Below are 18987 nucleotides of genomic sequence, written 5' to 3'. Positions count from 1 at the left end.
ACTATAATAGGGGGGGATATTAATTCTCTCAGACCTAGATAAATCTAACCAAAATATAAACAAAAAAGAAATCAAGGAAGTTAATAGAATTTTAGACTTCTGTAGAATACTGAATGGGAACAGAAAGGAGTATAACTATTTCTTTGCTGTGCATAGCACTGTAATAAAAATTGACTGTGTAGTAGGGCATATAAACCTCACATACAAGTACAGAAAATAAAAAATACTAAATGTCTCTTTTACTGGCTATAATATAATAAAATTATATCCAATAAAGGGCCTTTGAAACAAAGATTAAAAAATAATTTGAAATGAAATTACTTAATCTTAAAGAATGAGTGAGTCAAAGAACATATCATAGAAATAATAATTTTATTAAAGATAATGACAATAATGAGCCAACATAGGAAAGTTTATGAGATGAAGTCAAAGTAGTAATGAGGGGGAATATTTATAACTCCAAACACTTTTATCAATAAAAGAGAGAAACAGCAGATTAACAAATTGGGCATGTAACAAAAAACCCTAGAAAAATCAACAAATTTAAAAAAATTATCATCAAAAATAGAAATCCTGAAAATCAAGGGATGGATGAACCAAATTAAATTTAAAAACTGGTCAATTAAAAATAAAACTAGAAACTGCTTTTTGAAAAAAAAAAAGCCCAACTCAATTACACAGAGAAGCCATTAGCTAATGTGATTTTAAAAAAAGAAAAGAAAACCAAATTGCCAGTGTCAAAAATAAACAAGATAAATTTACAACTAATGAAGATGAAATAAAAGAAATTACTGGGAGCTATTTCTTTCGATTATATGCCAACAAAACTGACAAGCTAAATAAAATGGATGAATATTTATAAAAACACAAATTCCCCAGAGTGAGAAAACAGGAAACAGAGTTCTTAAATAACCTCATCTTAGAAAGAAGAAATTGAAGAAGCCAAAAATGAATTTCCAAAGAAAAAACCCCCATGGCCAGATGGATTTAAAGGTGAATTCTATCAAACACTTAAAAATATTAATTCTAATACTATATAATCTGTTTGAAAAGATGGGAAAAGAAGGAGTCCTACCAAATTCCTCCTGTGACATAAATAATAGTCTTAGCTAAATCAGGGTAAATCAAAACAGAGAAAGAAAACTATAGACCAACATTCTTAATGAATATTGATGTAAAAATTTAAAACAAAATATTACCAAGGAGATCATAGCCACATATCACAAAGATTATATATTATGACCAGGTTGGATTTACACAAAATATTCAGAGTTTATTTAATATTAGGAACACAACAAGCAAAACTGACCACATTAATGACAAAGCAAGAAAAATCATAATATATAAATAGATGCAGAAAAAGATTTTTTACATCATAGGAATAAACAGAGCTTTCCTTAAAATGACAATTGGTGTCTATCTAAAAACAAGAGCCAGGATAAGTTAGAGGCTTTTTCATTAAAGCCAAGGGTAAAGTGAGGATTTTACTATTCAATATAGTGCTAGAAATGTTAGCTATAGCAATAAGACGAAAAAAAAAAAGAAATTGAAGAAATCAGCATAGCCAAGGAGGAATCAAAATCATCACTTTTGTAGATGATATCATGTTTTACTTAGAGTACCATACAGAGGCAACTAAAAATTAATTGAAACAATTAACAATTTCAGCAAGACTGCAGGATATAAAATAAATCCACTCAAATCATCAACATTTCTGTATGTTACCAACAAAATCCAGCAGGAGGATATTGAAAGAGAAATTCTATTTAAAATAACTTCAGATAGTATAAAATACTTGAGAGTTTACCTGCCAAAACACACACAAAATATATGAACACAATTACAAAACACGCTTTACAAAAATGACAATATTACCTAAATTAATTTACATACTCTCACCTCACATGTCCCAATCACTTTCCAAGTCTTGTCAATTTTACTTCCACAACATTTCTCGAATTCATCTCCCTCATTCTACTTACACAACCCCCTAATTCAGGCAAATTATCACTTCTTGTTCACACAATTCATCAACCTTCTAATCCATCCTCCATATGATTGTCAAAGTGAGTTTCCTAAAGCATTGGTTTGATCATGTCAATCCTTTCCCACCCTCCCCACTCAATAAAGTCCAGTGGCTCCCTATAACCTCTAGGATAAAATATAAAGTCCTCTGTTTTGACTTTTAAAGTTCTTCACAACCAAGCCTCTTTCTATCCAGTCAGTCTTCCTATACATTAGAAGATCCATGCATTTGAAGATCCATCTAAACTGGACCACACAATGCTCTCTCCCCCTTGCTTTTGTATCGGCTGCCCCTCATGCCAGGAGTGCACTCCCCCTTACCTATGCCTCTCAGAATCCTTGGCTTCCTTTAAGCCTCAGCTTTTGCCTTTCGGCACCTGGACTTTTGTGGTCCCTCTAGCTATTAACGCCTTCCTCTCTAAGGCAATCTTCCATCTATGCTGTACTAATCTTGTATCTAGTGATTTACATATGGGGGGCTACTGGGCAATTGAGATGGCTCACAGAATAGACGAACTGGGACTTGGGTTATGTAAATCTTCAGGCTATTACTCTTTCTGTTGTAATAGGAGTTGACCAGGATTTAAATGAATATGTCAACCATGACTATAGGGAATTTGGTAGAAAATTTTGCAGGATGGTTTTCACCCCATCTATAAGGTTTCCTTATCACAATTAAATATTTGTGAGAGATAACTCATTTTGAAAGATGCTATTTTCTGCTGGAGAGGATGTGGGAAAATTGGAACACTAATGCATTGTTGGTAGAGTTGTGAATTGATCCAACCATTCTAGAGAGCAATTTGGAACTTTGCCCAAAGGGCTATAAAAATGTGCATACCCTTTGACCCAGCAACACCACATCTAGGGCTGTATCCCAAAGAACAAATGGGGAAAGGACCCGTATATTCAAAAATATTTATAGCAGCTCTTTTTGTGGTGGCAAAGAATTGGAAATCAAGGGGATGCCCATCAATTGGGGAATGGCTAAACAAGTTGTGGTATATGAATGCAATGGAATACTATTGTGCTATAAGAAATGAGGAGCTGACAGACTTCATAATAACCTAGAAAGACTTATATGATCTGATGTTGAGTGAGGGGAGCAGAACCACGAGAACATTGTACACGATTATAGACACATTATCTCTGATGACTAACTTTGATAGACTTGGCTCTTCTCAGCAATGCAAGGTTCTAAGACAACTCCAAAAGACTCATGATGGAAAAAACAATTCACATCTAGAGAAAGAATTATGGAGTCTGAATGCAGATTGAAGCAAACTAGCTGCTCTCTCTCTCTCTCTCTCTCTCTCTCTCTCTCTCTCTCTCTCTCTCTTTTGTTTCTGTTTTATTTCTTCTTTTTCGTGGTTCATCCCATTGGTTATAGTTCTTTACAATTTGACTATTGTGAAAATATGTTTAGTGTGAAGGCATATGTAGAACCTATATCAGATTGCATACCTTCTTGGATGGGGAAGGGGAGGAAAAGGAGGGGGAGAAAATTTGAAACTCAAAAACTTGAGGAACTGAATGTTGTAAACTAAAACTAAAAATAAATTAATTTCAAAAAAAGATGCCATTTTCTCCCTTCTCCATTTAAAATTTATGATTTATTTTTAACATTCATTTGTAAAATTTTGAGCTCCAATTCTCTCCCTTTCTTTCCTCCCTCATTCAGTGAGAAAGCTAGATATGCAATATCAATTATACATGTGAAATTATGTAAAATATTTCCATATTAGCCATGCTGCAAAAAAGTAATTAAAATAAACAAAATGAAAAAAAAATTATGCTTCAACCTGCACTCACACTCCATCAGTTCTTTCTCTGGAGGTGGATAGCATTTTTCACCATAAGTCCTTTGGAATTGTCTTAGATCATTGTATTGATCAGAATAGCTAAGACATTCATAGTCGATCATTGTACACTATTGCTGTTACTGCGTATAATGTTCTCCTGGTTTTTCTCATTTCATTCTGAAGATGCTATTTTATTTAATTATTTCCTGTGTGTGATGCATATCGGAATTGGATTGTTCAGCTTGAAGAAGACAAGACTTTGTGGCAACATGATGATTCTCTTTGAGCATTTAAAGAGCTGTCAAAAGGAAGAGGGATTTTTTGTTTGGTACCAGAGGACAGAACTAGGAGAAATACATAGAAGTTACAAAGAGGCAGATTTTAGCTTGATGTAAGGGAAAACCTTCCTAACGATCTCAGCTTTTCAGCGATGGAACAAGTGGCAACAGGAGATGACCACAGGCTGGAGATGGAGTAGAGAAATTGCTTTGCTGGTATGAGTTGGACTAGGTGACCCCTGAGGTCTGTTTCCACTTCTATGAACATCTTAGGCATATCTAAATCATAGATTTTCCTGTTATGGTTCCAGACATTTCCCTAGCACCGCAGCTGCTGTGTGTTGTCTCTGTTGTGGCTGCCTTGTTTCCCCGCAGAGGTCTTCGGTTCACAATGGAAGGCTTCCAGCTAAGATGATCACGTGGCTAGGAGTGATAAAGATGCCTAGAACAGATCAATTTGCAAGATTCTTAGCACTTTCGAGTGCCTGCATCCTCTTGGCAAGCAGGGACCTGTTTTGCCTTTTCTCCTGGAAGTTCTGGACAATGCAGAATGCTGTAGAAATTTCCCAAATTGCATGTGAACTCCTTCAGGCCTATGTAATAGGAAAAGCCAAGCTGCACAGCTACTGGACATCAGACTACAATCTGTTTTACATATAAGCCATTGTTTTTTCCCAGACATCACGGGTCATAACACTTAGAGCTAGAAGGGATCTCAGAAGTTATCTAGTCCAACCATTTTATTTTGTAAATGGAGCAACTGAGGCCTAGAGAGAAGTTAAGCAACTTATTATACAGCATAAGGATGGAAAGGATGTTGGGTTTGGAGTTAGCAAACCTTGGTTCAAATCTCAGTCCTGACATTTGTTAGCCACGTGGCTTTGGCCAGGTCACTTCACCTATCAATGAGGGGCTGCACTAGATGGATCTTACAGCTCTTTCTAGTTCTTAGATCTAGGATTCCAGGACATAGGTACTAAGTAGCAGAACCTGGTGGGATTCAAAGACAGGACCTCGGACTCAGACCAGTTGCTCTTTCCATTATGGCACACAGCCAAGTACAGAGGTACAGCAGCTGCTGAATTCAAGCACAGGTAGTTCTCACAGGGAAGTAAAAACTGTTGTATTTTTAGTTTTATGAAGATTTTATCAAGTTGATTTTCATTCTCATCTTTAATGAGTGAAATCATTTGTTTTTTATGAGGAAAGGAAAATTCTATTCCCTGGGTTTAAAAAAAAGATTTCTTTTATACTCTATTTTTTCAGTGATGACTGATTAGAAAAAGAGATTTTATTTTTCACTTAAGGTATAACTGAGTCTCAATCATTCACAATGATAGAAGGGCATTTAATGCAGATGGTAGTTGTTGGAAATCATCTGACTCTAAGGCTCCTTCCAGCAGCAAGAGCGCTGGGTTTGAAACCAGAGGACCTGGGCTTGGATCCCAGCTCTACAACTTACTCTGTGTGACCCTGGGCAAGTCTTTTGTTGCTTAAACTCTCTGAGCCTCAGTTTTCTCATTTGTAAAATGAGAGATGAGATTATCTCTAAGGTCCCTTGCAGCTTTAAATCCTATGAGACACTAGGAAACTCTAAAATATCTAAAAATGTTCAATAATAACTATTTGGAAAAGAAGCTCAAATGTATATAAACACATCTATGAATTGAAAAACATTCATTTAGTGAGTTTCTTTCATCATTGCAGTCTATATTAACTAAGAAACAGGGGCAGGGGACATCACCAGAGCCTAACCTCACAAATTGTGATGTTGGCTCTGTTATTCTCTGGTGGTTAAAATATTACTCTTCTATCTCTGTTCAAGCAGGAGATTAAATTAGAAAGTTTGACTATATAATTTTCAGGCATTTTCCCCTCTCTACAAAGGAAAATGAAACATTTGGACATCTGCCATCTCCTCATCTCAGGGTTTTTGTGGATTTCCAAGAGCTCACACTTAGTACTGTTTAATCCCATTCCACATCTCGGGTCCTTAATGGATGTGGGCAGTGCAGTGGAAAGAGCCCTGGGCTTGGAGTTACAGAACCATGCTTTGAGTTCTGACTCTGCTTCTCTCCCTATAAAAGGCTGGGTAAGCAAGTGCCTTCCCCTCTTTTAGGCCTCTGTTACCTCCTCTGGAAAATAAGAGGTCGGGCTCAATGATTTCTGGGGTCCCTTCCAGCTATAGACACTAGGCTCCAATGGTCAGACCTCAGCCAGCTCCCTCACAGAGAGATTAGCCCATTTATCATTAGTCTTATAGGTCAAGACTCAGCTATCGGGTACTTCCAGACAAAGCAAGTCATGAGAAGATTTAAGCCATAGGCTGAGGATTTGTCTAAAAGTGCCCCAGCAAAGTCGACACTAATTAGAGACTTGTCTTCATGGATGGAAAATTTCCAGTCATGCAATTAGAATCATCTGAATGTAGAATGAAATTTCCAGTAAGTCTAAGGTTCCCAGTGAATCTTATCTGTTAAAGTGAAAGTGATCCTCAGCACCTCACCAGCTTCAGGGCTGAGATTTTCAGCTTAAGGAAAGTCTAAGCCTCCAGCACAACTTGCTAAGATTTCATTTCAGCTTTATTCCAGAAACATTACTCATTGCAACTAGGTCATAAGAAGCCCAGCTAAGCATCCAGGGAGTTTCATGGTGGTGCCAGTTTGGGAAGCTGGAGCAGAGATTTGGGAGGCAGAGAAAGCATCCTGATCCTGTAATCCAAAGGCCAAGGTTCAATCTCCATTCAGCTTGTGGTTTGTTAGCTGGACAAGTCACTGTCCCTCTTTGGGCCTTAGTTTTCTCATCTGTAAAATGAGTAGATTCAAATAGAAGGCCTTGAAGGTCCCTTCCAGTTCCAAATCGATGGTCCTACGATCCCATGACTACAAGATCACCAATTTCTCTTGCAGCTTGTACATCTGGTGTTGGTGTTCCTTTGCATTTGGCATGTAATGATGGGTCAAATTATATCTTTGGTCTATCACCACAGAGTGCTGTTAGATGTGCTTTTCACCATGGCCTTGTGCACCATTCAAGTTAATAACTTAGGTTGCAGGCATGCTTAGAACACCATGGGATTCAGATCTGTAAGACAGTGGTGTCAAACTCAAATAGAAATGAATTCCTGAAGGCTGCCTATTGAAAACCGTAAACTAATTGAACATTATCACTGAATGGTTAATGATTATTATTAATGATTGTATGATTATTGTTAAATTAAATTGTACTGTATTTTTATTTTTGTTAACCATTTCCCAGTTATTTTAATCTGATTTGCACTTGACACCTCTGCCATAAGATAACTTAAAGAGCATCTTATCTAATGCTCTCATTTTACAGATAGAGAAACTGAGGCTCAGAAAGTAGTAGCTAGTAACTAGGAGGTGTTAAAAGGAAAATTCTTTGGTTGGGCTTTTGCCCAGATGAACAAGGCAAAACTCAGGAAAAAGAGAATTAAAAGGAGTTTATTAAAATCCGTCAAGTTAGCAACATGTTGATGGGCTGATCACTAGAAATCAACAAGGGATCCAAGATGGAGCCAGCTTTTATTGCTAACTTTTGTAATGAGATAAAAGACAATTTAGATAGGTTCATGTCAGCAAATGGGGATGGGTCATTGCATCTCAGGGGCAGTGAGGTGGCACAGTGGATAGAGTACCCAACCTGGAGACAGGGAGACCTGAGTTCAAATCCAGCCTCAGACACTTACTAGCTGTGTGACCCTGGGCAAGTCACTTAACACTGTTTGCCTCAGTTTCCTCATCTGTAAAATGAGCTGGAAAAGGAAATGGCAAACTACTCCAGTATCTTTGCCTAGAAACCCAAATGGGGTCACAGAGTCAGATACAACTGAAATGACTGAACAACATTACATCTCAGCTCCTCTCCAAGGCAGCAGGGATATGATGTTTAACAGGTGAGGGTACACCCTCCTGATGTCAGAGTCCTCTTTGAGAATGAAGGACAAACTACAAACAAACATGCTGAATACAGGTAATACAAAAACTACAGACTAGGTGATGCCTTCCCCAAAAGAGCCTCCCTCAACAGAACCTGGGTCACTGACTCAGTATAACTTTCAATAATTCCCCCATTTAGTGCTAACTATATATATGGAAATGACTAAACAACATATCAAAAAATACATATAGTTCAGCACCACATTCAGTTTTATAACATTCTTATTAGGATGATTGTGGTAGATCAGAACCTAATGCAAAACAAATCGTTATTTGGCACTAAGGCATGAAAAAAATTTTAGGAAATACATGCATGAAGAAAATTTGAGTCAAAAATTCAGGTCTCAGAAATTTATTAGCTGTATGACTTCATGTCTGTTTACCACAGTTTCCTGATCTGTAACGGGGAAAATGAAATAATAGCACCCACCTCTCAGGGCTGTTGTTAGGATCACATGATTGTAAAATACTTACTTTTCTAAAAATTTAATTATTTTTTTGTTACATTTAAATTTTGGACTGTCTCCCTCCCAACCCACACTAGAGAAGCCATCATTTGACACAGATTTATATATCTATATATCTAAATACACACACACATATAAATGCATGCATACACACACACACACACACACACACACATATATATATATATATATATATATATACATATGTATACACACATGTAAAACCCTACTATGCATACTTCTATTTATCAGTTCTTTCTCTGGAGGTAGATAGCCTCTTCCTTTATAAGTCCTTTATAATTGATTTGAGTATTTATAACACTCAAAATAGCTTAGTCGTTCAGTTATTCCTCTAACAATATTGCTGTCACTGTATACAGTGTTCTCTTGGCTCTGTTCATTTCACTCTCATTATTTCATGCAAGTCCTTCCATGTTTTTCTAAAATCAACCTGGTCATCATTTCTTACAGAAGAGTAATATTCCATCAAAACCACATACCACAACTTGTTTAGCCGTTCCCCAGTTGATGGGTATCCACTCAGTTTCCCATTCTTTGCCACCACAAAGAGAGCTACTATAAATATTTTAGGACACATATGTTCTTTTCTTTTTCCCCTGGATCACCTTGGGAAACAGACCTAATAGTGGTATTGCGGGGTCAAAGGGTATATGCAGTTTTATAACTCTTTGGGTATAATTCTAGATTGATCTCCAAGACGGTAGGATCAGTTTACAACTCTACCAATAGGGCATTAGCGTCTCAACTTTTCCACACCTTCTCCCATATTTGTCATTTTCCCCTTCTATCATTTTAGCCAATCTGATAGGCGTGAGATATCTCAAAATTGTATTAATTTGAATTTATCTAATCAATAACAATTTAGGGCTTTTTATATGACTGTATAGAGCTTTGATTTCTTTACTCAAAAACTGCCTCTTCACATCCTTTGACCATTTATCAATTGGGGAATGATTCATATTCTTACAAATTTGACAGTGTTCTCTACACATTTGAGATATGAGACCTTTATCCAAGACACTGTCTACAATTTTTTTCCCCAATTTTCTGCTTTCCTTCTAATCTTAGCTATATTGGTTTTATTTGTATAAAACCTTTTAAATTTAATGTAAACAAAATTATCCATTTTATATCTCATAATGCCTTCTATCTCTGGTTTATTCATAAATTTTTCTCCTGTTCCTAAGTCTAATAGGTAATATGTTCCATTTTCTTCTAATTTACTTATGTCTCCGTTTATATGTAGGTCATGTATTCATTTTGATCTTATCTCAGTAAATGGTTTTAAGATATTGGTCTATACCCAATTTTTGCTAGATTGCTTTCTAGTTTCCCCAATAACTTTTCTTTGCCAAATGGTGAATTCCTATCCCACAAGCTTAAATCTTTATATTTATCAAATACAAGACTACTGTAACAATTTACTACTGTGTATTGTATGTCTACTCTGTTCCACTGATCCACCTTTCTAATTTCGTAGGCAGTAGCAGATAGTTTTGATAATTACTGCCTTATAATACAGTTTAAGATCTGGCACTGCTTATTCTGCCAAATGAATTTTGTTATTACTTTTTCTAGCTCAATAAGATAATTTTTTTGGTAATTTAACTAGGAGGTCATTGAATAAGTAGATTAGTTTAGGTAGAATTTCCATTTTTATTATCCTGGCTCTGCCTACCCATAAACAATTAATATTCCTCCAATTATTTAGATCTGACTTTATTTATATAAAAAGTGTTTTATAATTATGTTTATGTAGTTTCTGGGTTTTTCTGGGCAGATATAATCTAGGTACTTTATGCTGTATATAGTTATTTTAAATGGGTTATCTCTTACTATTGTTTCTGGCAGGGTCTTGTTGGTAACATACAGAAATGCTGATGATTCATGTGGGTTTATTTTATATCCTGCTGCTTTGCTGAAATTATTAATTGTTTCTACTAGCTTTTTAGTTGAATCTCTCAGATTTTCCAAGTATATCATTCTATCATCTGCAAAAAGAGATAGTTTTGTTACTTCATTGCTCTATTCGGATCCCTTCAATTTCTTTTTCTTCTCTTGCTATTGCTAGCATTTCTAAAATACAATAATGAATAGTATTAGTTATAATGGGCATCTTTGTTTCACTCCTGATTTTACTGGAAAGGCTTCTAGTTTATGTCCATTACAAATAATGCTTGCTGATGGTTTTAGGTAGATGCTTCTTATTATTTTTAAGGAAAAATCCATTTATACCTATGCTTTCAAGTGTGTTTTTTTTAAATAGGAACGAGTGTTGTATTTTTTCAAAAGGTTTTTCTCCATCTATTAATATAATCATATGATTTTTATTACTTTTGTTATTGATATAATCAAATATGTTAATAGTTTTCTTTATGTTAAACCATACCTGCATTCCTGGTATAAATCCTACTTGGTCACAATAGTCTTGTGACTTGGTCACTTAGTCTCCTAGCTAGTATTTTATTTAGGATTTTTGCATCCATATTCATTGGTGAAATTAGTCTATAATTTTCTTCTGTTTTTGCATTTCCTGGTTTAGGTATCAGCACCATATTTATTTCATAAAGGAGTTTAGTAGGACTCCTTTATCTATCATTCCAAATAACTTATTTAATATTTAATAATCTAAATGTTTGGTAGAACTCACCTATAAATACATCTGGTCCTGATTTTTTTTCCTTAGCTTTCTTATTTGTGGCCTGTACAATTTCTTTTTCTAAAACAGGTTTATTTAGATATTCTATTTCCTCTTCTGTTAATCTAGGCAATCTATATTTTTGTAAGTATTTTTCCATTTCACTTAAATTGTTAAATTTATTGGCATATAATTGGGCAAAATAACTCTTAATAATTGCTTCGCTTTCATCTTCATTAGTTGCATTATTGATACTAGTCACTTGGTTTTCTTCCCTCTTTTTAAATCATATTCACCAATCTATTTTTATTGGTGTTTTCATAAAACCAACTTCTAGTTTTATTTATTAATTCAATGGTTTTTTTACATTCAATTTTATTAATCTTACCTTTAATTTTTAGGATCTCCAATTTGGTGTTTAATTGGGAATTTTCAATTTGTTCTTCTTCTAGTTTTTTAAATTGCATACTCAATTCATTGACTATTCTTTCTGTATTTTATTGATGTAAGCATTTAGAGATATAAATTTTACTCTGATTACTGCTTTTGCTGCATCCCATAGATTTTCACATGTTGTCTCATCATTATCATTCTCTTTAATAAAATTATTTATTGTTTCTATGACTTGTTCTTTACACTCCCCCCCCCCAATTCTTTAAGATTAGGTTATTTAGTTTCCAATTAATTTTTAATCTGTGTTTCCATGGTCTTCTATTAAATATAATTTTTATTGCATTATGATCTGAAAAAGAGGCATTTAATATTTCTGCTTTTCTGAATTTAACTATGAAGTTTTCATGCCCTAATATACAGTCACTTTTGTAAAGTTACCATGTACTACTTAGAAAAAGGTATATTCCTTTCTATTCCTATTCAGTTCCCTCCAGATGTCTATCAGATCTAGCTTATCTAAGATTCTATTCATCTCATTGACTTCTTTCTTATTCATTTTTTGGCTAGATTTATCTAGTTCGCTGAGGGAAAGGTTGAAGAACCCCATTATCATAGTTTTGCTATCTATTTCAATCTTTAATTCATTAAGCTTTTCCTTAAAATTTGGATGCTACAGCATTTAGTGCATATAGGTTTAGTATTGATATTACTTCATTATTTATGGTATCATAATATAGTTTTCCTGTTTATCTCTTTTAATTAAATGTATTTTAGCTTTAACTTTGTCTGAGATCGTGATGGTTACCCCTGGGTTTTGTTGGGTTTTTTTTTTTGGCATCAACTGAAGCATAATAAATTTTTCTCCAGTCCTTTATTTTTACTTTATGTGCATCTCTCATTTTTAGATGTGTTTTTCATAAACAACATATTTTTGGATTCTGGTTTTTAATCCATTCTGCTATCTTTTTCCATTTTATGGGTGAATTCATCCCATTCACAGTCAAAGTTATAATGACTAATTGTGTATTTTTCTCTATTTTCCTGACTGTTTATCTTTCTCTCTCCCTCTCTTTTTACCCTATCTTTCCTTCAATATTTAATTTATTCCTGACCACTGTCTCCCTAATTCACACTCCTTCTAAAAATTACTCCCTAAACCTCTTATTTCTTGATCCACACACCCTTCTAAGAGTCCCCCCCTTATTTTATTCCCTTGCACTCTTCTTTCTTAATCTGCATGCCCATTTAAGAATCTCTTCCTGATCCTATCCTCTTGCCCTCCTATTTCTTTGTAAGTTAAGAAAACTTTTATACTCTTCTAGATGTACATGCTATTCTCTCTCTAATCCAGTTCTGATGAGAATAAAGTTCTAGCACTACCAGCCCTATACCCCCTCCTGCCCTCCACTGTAACAGTTCTTTCATTCACACCTTGTTTATATGAGATAATTGCTCCATTTTACCTTTCCCTAACCAATTTTATTTTTTAGAATCATCCCACAATACTCAACTCAACCCCAAAATTTCTATCTGTGTATGTTCTTTCAAACTACCCTAGTAATGATAACATTTTAAAAAATTTATTTTCTTTCTTTCTTATTTAGTATTACTATCATTACCCTCCTACTCCCTCCAATTTCCCTCCCCCATAAAAGTCTTCCCTTCTAATAAAAAAGCGTGCTCATGAAAGATATTCATGTACTGATCATTTCTGAAAATGTATGTCTTATTCCGTATCTCCAATTCATCACCTTTCACCATAATGTTAAATTTTATATACAATTAAAAAAATATACATAAGTGCAGCATTGATATTTGTCAAGTTTATGGTAAAAGTTGTCCCATGACCAAATAGCTAAGGGCCTCATCACCTGGGGAGAAAAGTTATTTAGTTTGCACTTCTATCACACAGATTACAGATTATACATTCATACAGTCAGTCACAAAAAATCCAGTTAAAGAAAGGGCTAAAACAATATTTGGGAAGTTAAAACAATGACAGAATGGCTGAGATTTATGCAGTGCTTCTTCAAAGTTTACAAAGCAGAGTATTTTGCATATTTAATGAATGAATGCAAAGGGCTTTTTGTTCATGATCAAACTAGATCACAATTTGTCTCCAAGGCAAATACTACAAGTCTTATCATCCCTATGTTACACATGAGTACATTGAGGCTAAGAGAGGTCACGGGATCATAGGATCATAGCTCTAGCACCGGAGAGACCTTAGAGCTCAGCCAGTACAATCTTTTCATTTTACATGTAATGTCCAGAGAGCTTAAGGGACTTGTCCAAGGTCACACAGACATTGAGTGGCAGAGCTGGGATTCAGACCCAGTTCCTGTGACTCCAAGTTCAATATTCTTACCCCTGTTTTACTTTGGTTAAGGAGTTAAAGCAAAGATGCCTCAGGAGCTTGCTTCCTTATCAGAAAGAGCTAAATAAATGTTTGGGTCATTCACTAACCTGGCTGTCAGCTTTGGAGATGAGGCTATTGAAGCAAATATCTTGATCATGGCCATTTTGCAGAGGTCAGCAGCGGAGCCTAAAAAAGGAAAAGCATCCTGGTTTGTTTTTTTTTTAATGAGTGAGGGAAAGAAGTACACCTCCCTGACCATCAGTTTCTTCTAGCTCCTTCCTCACCCTCACCCTTACGGCTGAGTCCAACATGACTCCCAGAGTAGTCCAGGCCATTTATCCCTGGACTCTTGTAGTCTATAGTTCTTTCTTTCCAGCTGATACAGTGTTCCATTAAGTTAGAGTGCATTCTCCACTCCCACCTACGCATCTTTCCTAGACTATGAACATAGCCTTTGCACGTACCTTCCCTCACCCATATCCCTTTCCTCATCAGATTCTCATAGACAATCTGCTTGGTGCTGCTTTCTGTACAGTGCTGCGGGCCTATTTTTCTTAGTAATAGCTGCTTTAGGTCAGCTGAGAAGAGGATAGTGTCTCTCTCTTTATGACAGTGACAAACCTTTATTATCCTGGGCATCCTTGCTGAAACTTTTCCTGATACTTTAATTCTAGTGGGAGGTACACACTGGCTGGTGCATGCTATCTTGGGCCACAGGTCTATTGTTTACTGATGCAATAGTGTTATTTTTATTTATATCACACGTACTGGGTTCCCTTCCCCCTCTTCCCCTTTTGGGAGTGGTCTAAGTCACCGGTCCTGATGCTGAGGTGGAAATCCAGACATGTGCAAGTGTATTCTGCTTGCATCTGGCTACTCATCATTGGTTTGAGTCTCTCCCAGTGGTTGCTTAGCCATAACTCTGTGAGAATACTATATTGCTCAGAGGGGCAATTTGCCTCTCAGGTCTTTCTCTTTCTCTCTCGTTTCAAAGCCTGAGGACTATCTTAAGCTGCATTCAGGAGAGTCAGGTGGGGAAATCTAGGCAAGCCTGTACCTGTGGTGGGGCTGCCTTTCTTCTCTTATGCTTCCTTTTCCAATGAAGCGATTGAGCAGCACCAAATCCAGATGACCCTATGAATTTCAGAAGGTCATGAGGTTCTGCATAGCCAGTGAGGCAGCAGCTTCAGTGCCCACAAGAGTGGCAAACTGATGTTACAACAGCAGCAGGAATGCGCGAGTGCCAAAGGCAGAGTAAGCATTGGAGAGTGTGGGGTCACCAGAAAAGTTCATGGCTCACACTTGGATTTGGATGGTATGGTGCTCAGTAAGAGGTGAAACATGAAGCAGTTAGTTAACAGAACTGCCAAGTGATATTATGTCTTAATAAGCTTAGATTGTAACTTGGCTTTAAGATGAGTTTCTGAATCCTGTTTAAACTGTTCAACGATGGCATGATTCTCTTGTGCTTGTCGCTGCTTTCTGTGGGGGAATAAAATGACCAGTCTGGTACCTGATTCAGATGATGTCGACTGGGCACCTCTTTTACTTTCTCTTCCCTTTTGGGAAAATCCTGGACTATTGCCCGAAACAAAGTTGTCCCTGGAATAGCTGGGGTGGAGGTGATAAGCAAATGAATGTGAGAATTGGGAAACCCATTGAGAAGTCAGGCACTTCAGAGCAATGAACTGTGAGCAAACCTTGATGGCAGGTAAGACCGAGACTCGCGGAAGTTGCCAGCCCTGGTGGCTTAAGCAAAGTGGTACCTAGCTAGCTATTCAGTTTAACATACACTAATACCATTAGGATTTAGAACTGGAAGTCATCTTAAAGATATTTTGATTTAATCCCTTTTAAATCGTAGGAGAAGAACTTGGGCCCAGAGGAGTTAAGTGCTCAAGGTCTAGTGCGTGGGGCCATCCTTGAAATACTCTGTTCCACAATATCATATCACCTCCACTTTCTAGTAACTCATTTTCCTTCTTAACCTCACAGGCAGAGGAGGAAATTGGGCTCCAGATAAGTTGGTTTTATTATATGCCATCAAATCAATATTACCTTACTTCCAGAAATAATGTAACAGTCAATTTCCTGATGGTTTCTTCTACTTACCATCCCTATGACTTCCCAGCCTCAAACCCCCTTCCCTTATCACCACTGCCCTATGAAATATCTCCCCATATTAGAATGTAAGCTTCTCGAGGAGAAGGGCTATCTTGCTTTCGTATTTGTATCTCAGTGTCTGTCACATAGTAAGTATTTAATAACTACATTCCATTAAATCAATCACAGGAGGAGTGTCTATAAAGTAATATGACTTTTTTTTACACCAAGACTTATCTATCCAAATGAACATTGTCCCTTTCAAGATATTACAGAATCTCAGAGCTGGAAGGGACCTCAGAGTCTAGAGTCCATAACTTAACAGGACTTAGCCCTGATGAGGAGTTATCCAACCTCTGCTAGAAACCTTCTAGTGAAGGAGAAACCTGCTCCCTCCCCATTCTACTCCTCAGAGAATCACAGACTCACAGAGCTGGAAGTACAACCTATAACTGGCTAGGAATACTCGCTCTAGTATTATTGACAAATGACCACTGCACAGGTACAAGAAGACCTTTAGTGATGGAGGACTTCCAAGCATTCTACTCTGGGCAGCTTCTGTTATTGGGACTTTTTTCCTTTTATTAAGTTGAAATCTCTCTCCCTGCCACTGCCACTGACACTCATGCCTTCTGTTAATGCCTCTGGGATTACACGAGATACTTGTGATGATTCTCTCTTTTGCACATGATGGCTTTTAGGTATTTAAAGACCACTGTCATCACCAGAACAGATCATACAAGGTAGCATTTTACAAAGTGCTTTCCTCACAGCACTGGGGAAGGGGTGGTGGTGGTCGCATGTCAGTCTGGGGAGCTCCATGGGACAGAATTGAGGTTTAGAGAGAGGGAACAGCTTGTCCAAAGTCACATAGGTAGCAAGTAGAAGACCCAGGGCTCTCGACTCCTAAACCCACCGTGTTCTTGCCACTATACCACATTGTTTTACAAACTATTCTGGGTCTTCAGCTACTTTGTAAAATATCATTCACAGAGTTGACTTCTTATCTTGCTCATTGAGTGGCAGTGTGACATAGTGAAAAGAACCCTGACCTTGAAGTCAGGAAGCCTGGGTTTGAATCTTCCCATTGATACTGTGGGACAATGAGTATATCACAGAACCTCTCAAAGCCTTAGCCTCCTTAGCTATAAAATGGAGATAAGAACAAATATGTGTATTACTTTCCTCACAGGGATGTTTTAGGAAAAGCATTTTGTAAATATTAAGGTGTTACATAAAAGGGAGTTATCATTTCTCTTCAAAAGTTATAACCTTTACTTGGAAGATTCATGTAAGCATAACTTGTGCAACCAAGTCCTATGGCTCTTTGCCCAGGGCTTCTTACTGCCTGGAAATGCTTTCTTCTGGTGGTAGCAATTGTCCCCTAATTAATTATAATGGGTGGCATTTCATAGATTTGGTAAGTCTTGACAGGTTCTCTGTCATGTCCTGGATACATCCTTTCCAGGAAGATGACCCATCACCTAATCAGCCACATGTCCCTTTGTCACTAAACATCAACACAGTCTATGTCTCCTTTGGACAATAACTGCTGGCATTTGTGGCTGTCCCTTGTTGTTCTATGGAACATAGGAAGCTGCCTCTTCCTCAAGAAGTCTGCAGCCCATTGTGGGAATTCTTTCATTCCTGTTGAATAGCTCCCAAGTTCTTCTTCTTCCTCTCTCCCCTTTGTAACTTTTACCAACCAGACTCATGACCCAATTCCCTTTTCCTCATAACACTTTTATTTCTAGTTTTCTTAAATTATTTTTTTTTCTATCCTTGAAAGTCTTCATCTTTCCTAATATGTCAATGGAGAGGAGGAATTCTGCATGGCCTTTCATCTCATCAAGTAAGAAGACCAGTTTGCAATCTAAAAAGTATATAGCATATCATAACAGTCACGCCAACTATTCCCATTTTAGAGGCCCAGACAACCTGGCGTTGACTGTGGAGGGCTATGAGACATCTTTGTTTCATTGCTTTGAAATGTTCTTGTGTCTTGTCCCATTTTGTATCATGAGGACTGTACATTCCAGGTGTTCAAGTGCCTGCACGTACCATTTCTGTGTTTGGTCTCATCTTAATGTTTAATTGTTCTATAGGGCTTTATTGCTATTGGGCCATTCTGTTGCTGGTGGGAATTACTGACTCATGATGCTTATTTTTTAAAATTAAAATTTTACTTCATTTTCAACAAAGATCAGCCTTCTCTTTCTCCCACTTCCTTCTCTCATCCCCTATTAAGTAAGCAAAAAAAATAAAGCTCCTGTTACAAACACATATAATAAAGCGAAATAAATTTTAATGTTGGCCATGTCTAAAAAATATGTCTCAGTCTGCCCTCTGAGTCCATTACCTCTCTGTCAGGAGTTTGGCAACATGTTTCATCAAGAGTACTCAAGAATTGTAGTTAGGGGCAGCTAGATGGCACATCGAGTAGAGCACTGGCCCTGGAGTCAGGAGGACCTGAGTTCAAATCCGGTCTCAGACATCTGACACACTTATTAGCTGTGTGACCTTGGACAAGTCACTTAATCCCAATTGCCCTGCCTTCCCCCCTCCAAAAAAAAAAAGAAAAAAAAATTATAGTTAGTTGGCCATCATCCTTTGTGGCTGCCCTAGAAATATTCCACAGTTAACTGACTTTCCTTCCACCTGTTAGATGCTACTGACTCTCAGTGATGTGGCACTTATGCTATTGCTCCTAAGTGTCATGATCTCAGGCTATAGAGATTAGTCCACCAAGCTGCCCAAGTGTTAGTGATAAGTAATCAGTACTAGTTTGATAATCATGAGATGGAATCACTATTTGCTAGAGTAGCTGAAAATTACTCAACTCTCGTTGACTGCTGCAGTTAACTTCTACTGGCCTGAGTACTTTTGTAAGACATTAAAAAGTCACATTCTAAAACTTTTTGACAAAGTAATCGAAACAAGCC

At 36.8% G+C, this 18987-nt stretch overlaps 1 protein-coding gene across 1 annotated transcript in view; it reads right to left on the bottom strand.

Annotated features, from left to right (window-relative positions):
* The window catches only part of POLN (DNA polymerase nu), a 321659-nt gene that overhangs the window by 38740 nt on the left and 263932 nt on the right, over nt 1-18987 (bottom strand). Inside the window, exon 20 of the mRNA XM_036765083.1 lies at nt 14050-14128. Coding sequence (XP_036620978.1) covers nt 14050-14128 — 79 coding nt within the window. The remainder of the gene's footprint in view (nt 1-14049; nt 14129-18987) is intronic.

Source organism: Trichosurus vulpecula, chromosome 6 (genome assembly GCF_011100635.1).
Source record: "Trichosurus vulpecula isolate mTriVul1 chromosome 6, mTriVul1.pri, whole genome shotgun sequence".
Taxonomy (NCBI): domain Eukaryota; kingdom Metazoa; phylum Chordata; class Mammalia; order Diprotodontia; family Phalangeridae; genus Trichosurus; species Trichosurus vulpecula.
The sequence above is the reverse complement of the archived record's forward strand: the minus strand, read 5'-3'. Positions and strand labels throughout refer to the sequence as shown.